Source organism: Argiope bruennichi, chromosome 11 (assembly GCF_947563725.1).
Source record: "Argiope bruennichi chromosome 11, qqArgBrue1.1, whole genome shotgun sequence".
NCBI classification, from domain to species: Eukaryota; Metazoa; Arthropoda; class Arachnida; order Araneae; family Araneidae; genus Argiope; species Argiope bruennichi.
In genome coordinates this window covers 41,355,457-41,368,067 of record NC_079161.1, presented here as the reverse complement: position 1 = coordinate 41,368,067, position 12,611 = coordinate 41,355,457, and the positions used below count along the sequence as shown (strand labels likewise).

General features: G+C 32.9%; 1 protein-coding gene across 1 annotated transcript; it reads right to left on the bottom strand.

Annotated features, from left to right (window-relative positions):
* Positions 1-7,209: 7,209 nt before the first annotated feature.
* Positions 7,210-12,339, bottom strand: LOC129957482 (uncharacterized). The gene is made up of 3 exons (XM_056069806.1): positions 12,241-12,339; positions 10,495-10,751; positions 7,210-7,506 (listed from the first exon to the last, which is right to left on the bottom strand). The coding sequence occupies exons 2-3, from the start codon at positions 10,736-10,738 to the stop codon at positions 7,307-7,309; spliced, it is 444 nt and encodes a 147-aa protein (XP_055925781.1). The 5' UTR covers positions 10,739-10,751; positions 12,241-12,339; the 3' UTR covers positions 7,210-7,306.
* Positions 12,340-12,611: the final 272 nt, after the last annotated feature.

Here is a 12,611-nt window from a genome sequence, read left to right as displayed (position 1 = left end):
AATGGATTAACTGAATTAATTAACATTGTTAATTAAATACCATCTCGGAATTTTTCCATTACGGTTATCAATATTTGTTTTTTTTTACTCAATTGACTTGTCGTAATAAAATTAAACTACCAATAAAATTTTATGGAATTTCGAAAATTATAGGGTTTCGAAAAAAGACGCTTCGCTTCCAATGTTAAATTAATCTCGGAAACTATTATATATTTCTTAGAATTTTTTTTTTTTTTTACCTTCATTTAATGTAAATTATCATATTTCATAAAGTCCTGAAATAAATGCGTAAATAAAACAAATTTAATATTTTTATGAATTATTAAAGATGAATGTGGGGGAAAAGTGAATTGCAACATACTAAAATGTTGGAATCCAAAAAAATTATGTTCATACTCCAAATAATTTTAGAAAAATATTATCAAAAATTGTAAAATTCGCACGTTTGATCTGCAATGTCTTTTTTTAGAGGGACCGTCTAGTAAATATATTTGTATTTATAGATCTGTTTTTCATGAAGTACGAGCTTTCACGGCCATATAATATATAATTTATTAAATATTAAGTTTATTTTTAAATCAGGCGATTTTAATTTAACATGAATATTTTTTATCATGTGAGAACATGCTTTGATTTGAGGTTTTTGAAGCCTCAAAATACGTAGGCAACAAATTGGCGATTTATCGCTTTTCATGCATCAAATTTTCGCTATGAGGGTTATTAGAAAATAATGCAGAAGGTTATCACATTTGGCGATTTATCGCCAACTAAAGTTATAACTTGATTTTCAAATTATTCATTTTCTGAATTCTTATGAGGGATAGAGACCGGTAGAGAAGTCTCATGATTATTTCAAACCGGTTAATAACTTAAATTAAGTAAGACAAATAATGACTTAAAAAATAATAATGTTCTCACATGATAACTTGAAATTTGCGATCGTAGATTTCATTTCTTAAATGGTTTTTTTTTTCCCTCATACAGACGATACAAAATTATATTGCAGGACAGATTGACTGTTGGAATGTTGAATTATTTTTAGCTTTTTACCGGAAGTTATCGTTTGTAAGTAAATGAAATAGAGATCCAAGGAAATCCATACCATTTAACATTCAATAAATTAATTAATGCTAAAATAAGGAAAATAACATCTATTATTTACATATTTAATGGCGTAAAATTGATAATTCATCCATAAATTTCTTTAATTGGATGGAGGATATTTTAAAAATATCCTTAAAAGAATTCCCTCAGCATCGTAACATAATCTCCTGTTTGCAATTGCGTTTGTGAAAAAAAATTGTTTTCGAACCTCTAATTTGAGAAACTGTAGTTTGATAATGTGTTTGGCTCAATTCGTTTGTATTTATTTGTCTTGATTACATCAGCCGTTGCATAGCAAAAAGAATCTACATCACTCGGTCATTCTTATAATAATAAATTTAACACTTTTATCGCGGGGAACGAGATAACTCGTCTTCCAGGAATATTCGCTATGCGCGAGGAATGAGGTAACTCGTCCTCTACTCAAGGTTTTTATGTATTATTGCAGCGCATCATATATAATATTATATAAGCATATATATCTTAGCAAAGAGGGTGGGACAAAGGCGCGTCATTGCCGCGATGAAAGTGTTAATAAATATTCTATCAGAATAATAATTGTTTCCGACAGAAAATAAAATTTCATCATTTTAATAAACATTGGTAATTTCATTGATTTAAATGTCTTTACGATATTCACATTTTCCCACTCAGCAAGTTTTTAAGAAAAAGAAATGAGTTAAACAACATATTTCATTCGTCATAAAATTAAGATGTATATTAATTTCTTAGAGCAGAAACAACTAAAAAAAGACGAATAATGAATAAATTTTAAAAGTAATGGAAATTCTTCAATTTTTAAATAAAAAGAAAAAAAAGATTCATATTTTGCAAAAGGGACTCGTATTAAGGATAAATATGAGACGTGTTACATGCTCCTAAATTTCTGGTATAAAAATGCAGAAAAAGTCATTTTTCTATTAACAAGGCTAGACTTATTTAATATATAAATTAACTGAATTAATTAACTATCTCAACACACCTGTTCCTTTAGTCCGTTTCCATTGACACCAATTTTGTAAAGTTACAGTAGCGTTAATTTTTTTTTTTTTTGACGACTGTATAATAGTTGCGAAATATTAACCTTTGGCGTGAATTTAGTATTTGTACTAAAACATTGGCATTCTTGGCGAGGTTTTAGCGATTAATCCCTGGCATGCAGTTTAAACATCCGAAAATCGTTTTCCAACCGAATGAAACAAAAATATGAGACAAAACTACAATTGTAATCGCAAAATACCATATCAAATTTAATACATTTAACTGATTGCGTTTTTGATTTATCGCTTTTAAATGTTTCTGAAAGTACAGACCGGCAGACGGACAGCTCCTCATTTGATTTGGCTCAGAATGTGATGAGTGTCTATGCTATGGATAAAATTCGGTGCGCATATTCAAATTCTCTCTTCGTTTTATAGTTATGTTAACTTATATTTGAACAATTAGACAGATTTCGGCTGAATGCATTTTTCTCAAAATTTCTCAGATTACACAAAATTTGTAGATAAGACCATATGCCTAATTCCATTCGCCTAGTTTAATGCGTTTGAGTTCTTTGTCACAGATGGACATTTTCCCAAGACGTGTTTAGTTTCGAACTCGGATCTAAAACGTAGAGATTCGTCAAAATTTCAAGCATTTTGTTTTCCCATATACCACGTATACGAGAAAATAACTAAAAATAGCATAGTGTTACATTTTCCTGCTATTAAAATAGTAAAGTTGTAAAGTTTTTAATATCACTATTTTGGTCAAATTCAGTGATCAGTTTCCTCGAGACAGCCTTTGAATATTTGAAAATAATGGAAATCAAGGTTGTGTGGTGGCAACTCATCGTCCTGACAAGATCAGATTTGAATGTCGGAGACAACTCAACTCTTGTTTCGAATCTTGTGTAGTCAACTTACATTCTTGTTGCATAATGTCGTTACTGATGCGTGTCAACTGAGAATCCAAATGTTTTCATGTAAAAAGTTATACATATGCGTGATTGTGTTGTGAATAAAGTTAGTATTTTTCTAAAACGCCTCATCAAGATGGATACGTAAACAATACAAAACACATCATCACCATATGATGTGTAACTATATCATATGATTTGTTTGATCGCAGCTGAATGGGAATTTTGTTGAAGAATATTTAATCAACTTTGACTAATAGGACGGATACTTCCTGAAAACTAACAGTTTCCAAAACTAACAGTAACAGTTTCGACTGAAGTACATTATTTTTTGCCTCATTTGAAGGTTTTTCCCAACACGAAATATAAGCCAATAGACAACGCTTTAAAACTTTACCAGTGGTATCTATTCTAATCTTGGCCATATTAGATGTTGCCATAGCTTCGATCACATTTCTTCCACACAGCTATAAATATCTAAAAAATGAATAAAAATTCCAGAATTTGTTATAGTTAACGGATGATGCAAAAGGCATTGGTTTTGTACTATGGTTGCTCAGTTCCTAATGACTTGATGCAAATACGACAACCATTTGTTGAAAAATAAATTAAATTCTTTTAATTAAATAGAACCTTAAGTATTTTAAAGTAAATATGTTCACTTAATTTTTTTTTAACGTTAGAGATTAATATCGTGAGGAGAGAAATCTAATATTTATTTAAACTAGCTTCTTTTACTTCTCTTCATAACAGTGAATGTATTTCTAACACCGGAGACGATTATCAGAAAAACTTTATTGATATTGGATTGTATACTTTTCCAAATCTTTGCTGGAAAAATTGTATTAGTTCTGTTGGTATGTAGTTATGAAGTTAAACATGCTTATTCATTATGGATGTAAACGTATTATGGTATATAAGAAATTAATATTTTAAATATAGATACTAAAATTTTCTGCTGTTTAAAAAGCTTGACAAACCATTTCAATTTCCAATAAATTTCTAGTTGCCATGCGAAGAATTACAAGATTTACTACTAAATGATCAGCAGGCACATCAAGGTAATGAAAATATTAATGGGGAATCTGATGGGTGCAGATAGTTTCTTGCCCATGATGCACTCGCAGGAAATTCTTAATGCACCAGGAAGTACAAATGTAGCGTCATCAGCGACACTTCATCGTCTATTTTTTCTGATGAAATTTTGAAATATAACGTAGTCCTAAGATCTTAAAAGCATCATTACCTTCTAAAGGAAGGTAAAAATCAGTGTATGAACGCGAAATTATGATTTAGCATTATGATTTTTAAGTGTGGGAACATTGAAAAGAAATAGGTGGATTGATCGTAATATGCATTAATGAAAATAGCTTTCCATAAAAAATGCAAATTATCCTGCAAGTCTGAAAAAACGATATAATTGTTTCAGATTTCGGTTCCAAGTTTTCTCGAGATTATGATCCAATTTTTTAACGAGGCTCAGTTTTGATCGACCTGCAATTCTGAACCGTTAGGAGATAAGAATTGGTATTTCCTCTACCAAACTTGAATCACCAAGACCGTAATTTAATTATTTTCAAATTTCATGCTTAAAAATTAATACGATTCACGCATTGTTCTAGAAGTTTTTTAAAGACTTAATGAAATAAAATTACATATTCTTAGTTCAATTTCCACTCAGTCATTTTTTACTTCCATAATCAGAGTGACCTATACCTATTTATATCAAGAGCCGTAAAAATGACGGCTTCAACAATTTCCAAGTTTATAACATTCTATAGGTCTGTGCTATGATAGACATCAATACTTATTTACATTAATTTATATATCGCTTCCAGGCATTTCCTGGAAAAAAAATGTGAATTCATTTTTCGTATGAATCTATATTGATTGATATAAATTGTTCGGCAGCCGTTAAAAGGGGATCTATTTTAATTTTGATTCAGTTTAGAACCAAGAATCCTAATTGGATATCCTATAAATGCAAAGAAACATTTTTTAAAATTAGTAATGGATTATATTAAACTTTTGTTAAATTATATTCTTTTCTTTACATAAACTAATCCAAAAGTTACAATGAAATATACAACATTCAACAACCACCATGGCGATCGAAAAATGGCAATTTTACGAGGGTGGTAAAGCTGTGTATATATTTAACATCGGTAGTTCTATTATTAATGTCAACACAGAAGGGCGAGATTGGACCGCGCATTCAATTCCTCATGTGTTGGTCGACTCCCAAAAGATTGAACATGACCAGATCAGTGTACACAGATAATCTCATGTATACAATTCAGTTAAATACGCATAATCTTCTGGTCCTAAAACCGAGACTTTTCTACCCATTTCCTGCGGCTGTTCGATTTCCATTAACTTTCACCAAAGAGCCCGACTTTCATGCATCCAAATTTCTACTCTGCAAACAAAATCCGATTCGTACCCTTTCCGGTAAATTACAAGTATAGTTCGTCACTGTTTTCATACCGTATAGCACAATGACGAGCTAAACTCGTCGTGGGATTAAAATTTCCGTTTAATATTATTCTAAATTTGGTTTAAGATTCCTAGTACACTGAATCCGGCAGTACTTGATTACTTATGTTGATAAGATAGATCACTATCGCATATCGTTTAACGTTCGATTGTCTTGGTACAGATTACGGCCAAATTGTTAGTGGATTTCATTCTTATTAACATTTGGCGTGAAAATCTGCCTTACTAAAGGGATTAACATTTGGCGTGAAAATCTGCCTTACTAAAGGGATTAACATTTGGCGTGAAAATCTGCCTTACTAAAGGGATTAACATTTGGCGTGAAAATCTGCCTTACTAAAGGGATTAACATTTGGCGTGAAAATCTGCCTTACTAAAGGGATTAACATTTGGCGTGAAAATCTGCCTTACTAAAGGGATTAACATTTGGCGTGAAAATCTGCCTTACTAAAGGGATTAACATTTGGCGTGAAAATCTGCCTTACTAAAGGGATTAACATTTGGCGTGAAAATCTGCCTTACTAAAGGGATTAACATTTGGCGTGAAAATCTGCCTTACTAAAGGGATTAACATTTGGCGTGAAAATCTGCCTTACTAAAGGGATTAACATTTGGCGTGAAAATCTGCCTTACTAAAGGGATTAACATTTGGCGTGAAAATCTGCCTTACTAAAGGGATTAACATTTGGCGTGAAAATCTGCCTTACTAAAGGGATTAACATTTGGCGTGAAAATCTGCCTTACTAAAGGGATTAACATTTGGCGTGAAAATCTGCCTTACTAAAGGGATTAACATTTGGCGTGAAAATCTGCCTTACTAAAGGGATTAACATTTGGCGTGAAAATCTGCCTTACTAAAGGGATTAACATTTGGCGTGAAAATCTGCCTTACTAAAGGGGTTAACATTTGGCGTGAAAATCTGCCTTACTAAAGGGATTAACATTTGGCGTGAAAATCTGCCTTACTAAAGGGATTAACATTTGGCGTGAAAATCTGCCTTACTAAAGGGATTAACATTTGGCGTGAAAATCTGCCTTACTAAAGGGATTAACATTTGGCGTGAAAATCTGCCTTACTAAAGGGATTAACATTTGGCGTGAAAATCTGCCTTACTAAAGGGATTAACATTTGGCGTGAAAATCTGCCTTACTAAAGGGATTAACATTTGGCGTGAAAATCTGCCTTACTAAAGGGATTAACATTTGGCGTGAAAATCTGCCTTAAAGGGATTAACATTTGGCGTGAAAATCTGCCTTACTAAAGGGATTAACATTTGGCGTGAAAATCTGCCTTACTAAAGGGATTAACATTTGGCGTGAAAATCTGCCTTACTAAAGGGATTAACATTTGGCGAGAAAATCTGCCTTACTAAAGGGATTAACATTTGGCAAGAAAATCTTGCCTTACTAAAGGGAAGACATGCAGTGAAATAAACGCCGTAACTAACCGTAAAACTAGGTACTAATCCGAAGTCACTGGTGGTTTTTAAAAAAGTGTTGAATATGAACTTACAAATTGTAATTATATTCAAAAAATAATGTAATTTTAATTAACAATATGTACGAATTATAAAATAAATGAAGTTTTCTTAAATGAAATTAAAGGGTTGTTTCATGCACAATCGTTCATTAAATTTTACTGGAAGAGATTAAGATGTAAAATGATTAGTCGCCATCAAGTCGGTAACACACAAGATCGTGAGACAAAATTCGAAGTTACGCATGCTTTATTAAAATACCAAATTAAAATGTAAAATTAGAAAGCAAGAAATATTTGTCAGATGAATACATATCAATTTGAAAGAGCTAGTGTCGCCGTCTAGGCCTCATCCGGAATAGCCTGAGCCAGAAAATCACCACAGTTAACACCATGCCGGTTCCCACCCCCAATATAAATGCGTTCCTCCTACTCCGTCTCCATCTGGCATTACCCCGATTGTGTTCATCTTCGTCTTCGAACATATAAGGTATTCCGTTTGGAATCTGTATTTCATCAGGTGCAACATCTGGAAAGAACAATGTTAATTTAGAAATTTCCACTCGGAAAATCTAAAATATTGTACTAAATTTTTGTTAAGATTTCAAAAAATGCTTCCAATATTTATACAAGATCAATTAACCCCTTTCACTTGAAAGTGGTCAATTGACGCACGTCAAGACACTTGTCATAGAAACACCAACGACGTGTTACATATGTCATCAGCCAGTTGTCACAGAAGTAAAAATGATGTTCACGACCCGTCGTCAAAGATTTTCCGAAACAGTTTACAGTAGCACAATCTTAAGTCGAAGACGAGCCCAATAGTGTTTTAATAACGTTTAACCATGTCTTCACTATGGCTGATAAATAATAGAGGCTCTTCGTAAAGTTTATACTGTCACGAAGATCCAAAGAATAACAAGTCAAAGTAACACTATATCAAGTTGATTAACTCGTAGCATGCAGGCGATGAACCGATCCCACTGCTCAGAATTTATACCTTTACAAAATAATCTAGAATTATAAAGGTTATAGAAAGTTCTAGAACATTAACAAATGAATAAGAAATTAAAATTAAATTTTAACCTTTAAACTGATGCGACTTGGTTGGGATTCAAACCCTTGACCTTGTGAGTTACAAGGGCGTACTTTACCTCTGATCCACGCTGACTATGTGCAGATCTTTTTGCGACAATATTATAATGAATACATATTAATTTCCGACTTCATCGGACTTTCTTAGTATTGTGGGATTTTGTCGATGCATTTAATCTAAAACAAGTAGTCTGATTAGAATTCAGTTATTGCTTCCAAACGGGAAATTCGCATAATAGAATTATTTTGGGACATGCCTCATACTTTTGAACCGTGGTTAGACGATAAAAACATTTGCGATGGCCTCCAGTTCATGTATAACGGAAATTGGAGAATGTGCCATTTGGCATCGCCGAATTTAACGCGCACCACTCATTCATACTGCTTTTCTTCGATGAACTCGGATTTCAAGTTTGAAATCCTACAGCTTCGAAGCCAAGATCCTACCACAATCCTTGGGCATAACTAGAAGAAATCGAGAAGGTTAAACATATTTAGAAATTAAAGCTCGTCTTGATGTTTCTTGGCACTACCTTGACGTAGAAAGGAAAAGATTTCTATGCAGTTTCAACGTACTTAATTAAGAATTTGATGCCGGACACAATGGCCTAGATATTAATAGGACGGTACCATCCAATTTATAGAAACCCTCAGTAATTGCTTTTCAATTTTAAAAACAGACCTTACCTGGGTAGGTTGTATAATCCTAAATTCGATTTAGCGAAAGATTCTGAGGAGGCACATTGATTTCCTAAAGTCCACATGTCAGATTTGTTTGAAGTTTTAATCATTGTAATGTCGCAATAAAACGAAATCTATCAAACATTCACAACGAATCGGAGGATTGGTGCTTTCCTGAATAACCATCCAATTTTCACTATAAAAATTGGAAATCGTTTTTGGAAGAACTCGTAGAAAAGCTGCATATTTCAATTTTAGAATATTATTGAAGTCTATTATAACACTACCTTATGTATTGCGTTCATTCTTTTTTAAAGACTCGTTACATATTCGGATTAATACACATCTTTATTTTCGGCACTTCGGCTGTGCGAAACATTTCCCTTGTAGAAAATAACCAACACATTCATGTAAGTAATTGGATAGGGAGACTAGTTTAAGTTTCAATTGTGTAAAATTATTGAAGACAAATACGAACATAGAAGATATCGTAAATATTAAATCTACGAATATCGTGAAATATTAAAATGTGTCATAACACTGCATCTTCAATTTTCTCGTCATCATCCAGTACCACTAAATTCACGCACTGGTTTAGCATGAACAGATCTTTGAAAAATCGAGTTGTTTGCGAAAAGTTTCAAATGTTCAAAATGTTATGACAGAACCGAGAATCCTTTATACAAGTTCGCCAATTGGCTGAAACGGCGAGTGGATAAACGATACCAAATGAAAGAAAGCTACATTTGTAAGGAGCAGCCGTTGATAAAGCGTTTTCCGATTTAAATTAAAATTTCTTTTAAGAATTCAAACCGTACAAATCCCGTATGAATGCAAAAGCTTCTTACTGAATAAGCTTAATTTTATCTGGCGCTCTAATTTGTGGCTTACGATAAGTAGAATTTTAAATATCGAATGCAATACGAGCAATTTTCATATTGCCGGATTGTTTTAATTCATTTCGCTGAAAGTCGTTTCGATTATCTATGGATCAAACCAATTATTCACTTCGAAAATTATTCAAATGACATCAAAAGGATTGATAAATTCGCCAGAGCTACAGCTAAGCCGTGTTTTAATGATCGCCAAAGAACTCTGATAAGATACATACTAGATAAAATCCATACTTGAAACGATTACTTGCTGCACATGCTTCCAGAGTGAATAATATGTAAAAGAAAACCTAAGAAACCGGAAATTTGAGAATATTTCTCTATAATGAAGAAATAATGCTTTCTGCAGCAGTGGCTAAATTGAAATCTGTTGCATCGTTTTAAGGCTGATAATTTCAGTTTAGATATTGTCGCGTAGATAAACGAATGTCAGCTAAAGTCAAAGATAATACTCATTAATCTTAACTCTAGACTTCATCCAAGGAACTAAGCCTTACATGCGTTTTTATCCACAAGACGAAATGACTCGAATTTTCCATATTTAGAAAGATAAATTATAAGAACGCTCTAGAACAAGAGAAATAAAAGTAAAACGCACACAAGACAATTTTTTTAGGCAACTTACCTACAGTCCGGAACGAACTTGGGAACCGTCTCTTTTAGTTCATAGCATTCTACCACTGAGCCATTTAGTCCGCGCCAGTTAGAACGTTTCGTTTCAACATGAATCCAACATTACGATCCAACTAAGACTGCTGACAATATTTGGACAGTACATCAAGAATTTACTCCTACCGATTCCGTTTGAACTTTTCTGAATACGCAAGAATGGTTCTACAACTTACTTGCATGTTGTCCAGCCGGATTGAATATCGGGGGTCTTTCACCCGGCTGTGCAACAGCTATAGGCGCATCCTCAACAACAGGTTGCTCATCTGCTGCTGCCTCTTGAGGTGCATCCTCGGCTGGCAGGGGCATTTCTTGCAGTGGGATCTCTTCCCCCAAGATAGCTAGTGCCTGTGCTAATCTAGCCTCATCTTCCTCAACATCTGGTGATCGCTCAGCGTCTGCTCCACAGTGTCTCCTCATGTTTTCTGCTTTCCTAAGGAAGCAAGATTTTGTTGACTTAAAACAGTTTCGAAGTAACTAAAGCGAAGTTAGCATTACTATCTAAGGAATGAAGACGGGTATGCGATGAACAAGTTTGTCATTTAATTAAGGGTATGTTTAATCCTTCAATACATCGTGCAGCCATTTGACTATTTTTTTCCTCCAGCTATAAGCTTCAAATGACTCTTTCAAAAGGGTAACAATGAATGTTAGGAAATCTTTTTAAATGCTTTTTGAAAGACATTTGTAGAGAAGAAAGACATAGCAATGGCTTTACTAAAATTAGGTTTCAACTGCTAACTCCGAACAATACCAAGATGGCTGTTGTATTAATAGTTCTACAGTTAAAAATACCGTCAATATTTTATTGTCTCATTACAGAAGTTCATTGGGAAAAAGGGACTTGCATTTTTATTGCAGTTTTGTTACGAGATTTGAATCTAATGGATATTGTTTAATTGGCGATGTAAATTTTAGTCACATTTAATTTTTTTAATTTCGCGAAAAAATGTTTAACTTTCCTAAATTATTTTCAATTGTACAAAATGCATGATTTTTTTTTTAAATATAAGTTATGCATTCTAGAGTTAAGATTATTCAGATAGTTATACGCATGGAAGGAAAGTAGACGAGCATTGTTCATTTCGCCTTCGCACCGATACCAGACGTGCCGCTTTAAATACTGTCACCAGTCACGAATTTCACATCGACTATGATGGCAAGGATTTTCTAGGGTTACATGGCAACCATAGAATCAGACTGATCGAATGATACATTTTTTTTGGCAACAATTGGTGCCTGCCCGGTAGTTTATTTACTTCTTCCATAAGGAATGGACTAATTAAAAAAAATAATAATCGCCTAGACTTTAGACAACACTTAACATACACGGTACACAAGAGATTAACAAGCTATTGAAAATATAATGTACAAATAAATAATTCCGATGAACAGTTTAAGACTAACTACGGGCTGTAGAAATTGTCGAATCGATTTGGATTAAAGTTTTAAAAAGTAACTCGTATTTTCTCGATGAAATTGCAAACCTTATAAAGCAGTCCTTCACTCAATAGCAAAAAAGGCTTTAAAAAAATTAGCGATTTTTTTTATTTATTTCGATTTGTATAAGTAAACAATGAACACGAAAGTGCTCGAATTTAAACATTATATTAAATTTATAGAAAACTCGTGATCGAAACGTTAGCAGAATTTTCCCTCAAATTGCCTGCAAGTTCGAAAATGGATATCTCAGTTAAATAGCAGGTCGTAAACAAGAAAAACAAAAACTGAGTCATAAAGCAAGTAAAAAAATAACAGAAAACTTAAGTCAGGTTGCAATTTAAGCATTTCGCGATTAATAGAATCACAGAATACATGACAAATAAGCAGTTCGATTACTTCAAATATTTCCGATTAAAAACAACAAATAGAGTTATCAAAATTAAAATCGTAATTAATTTCCAACCTAATATCATACTTACAATTAAAAAAAATACAAAAGCTAAAACAAAATTGATAAACTTATCCGCCAAATTCCACTCTTCTGTTTATAGATATATATATGCATGTTTGAGCATGCGTATTGACAAAGAAGCAATTTCTTTTTTCCTTTTCACTTCCGAAATAACTACTCGTATGATCAAAAATTAAAGTTAAAAAAAATTAAAGATTCGATTAATCTTAGTTTAGTTCTAGCTATACTACGTCTTGAAGGATGTTTGAGACTTACCTCGTAATTTTGAACCATAATCAGATCATGAGGATGGCAGGTAATCGGAATTTTTTTTCCCATATCAAATACAGCAAAAGGACATCAGGACATAGCAATGCAAAACATTACTAAATGGTGAAA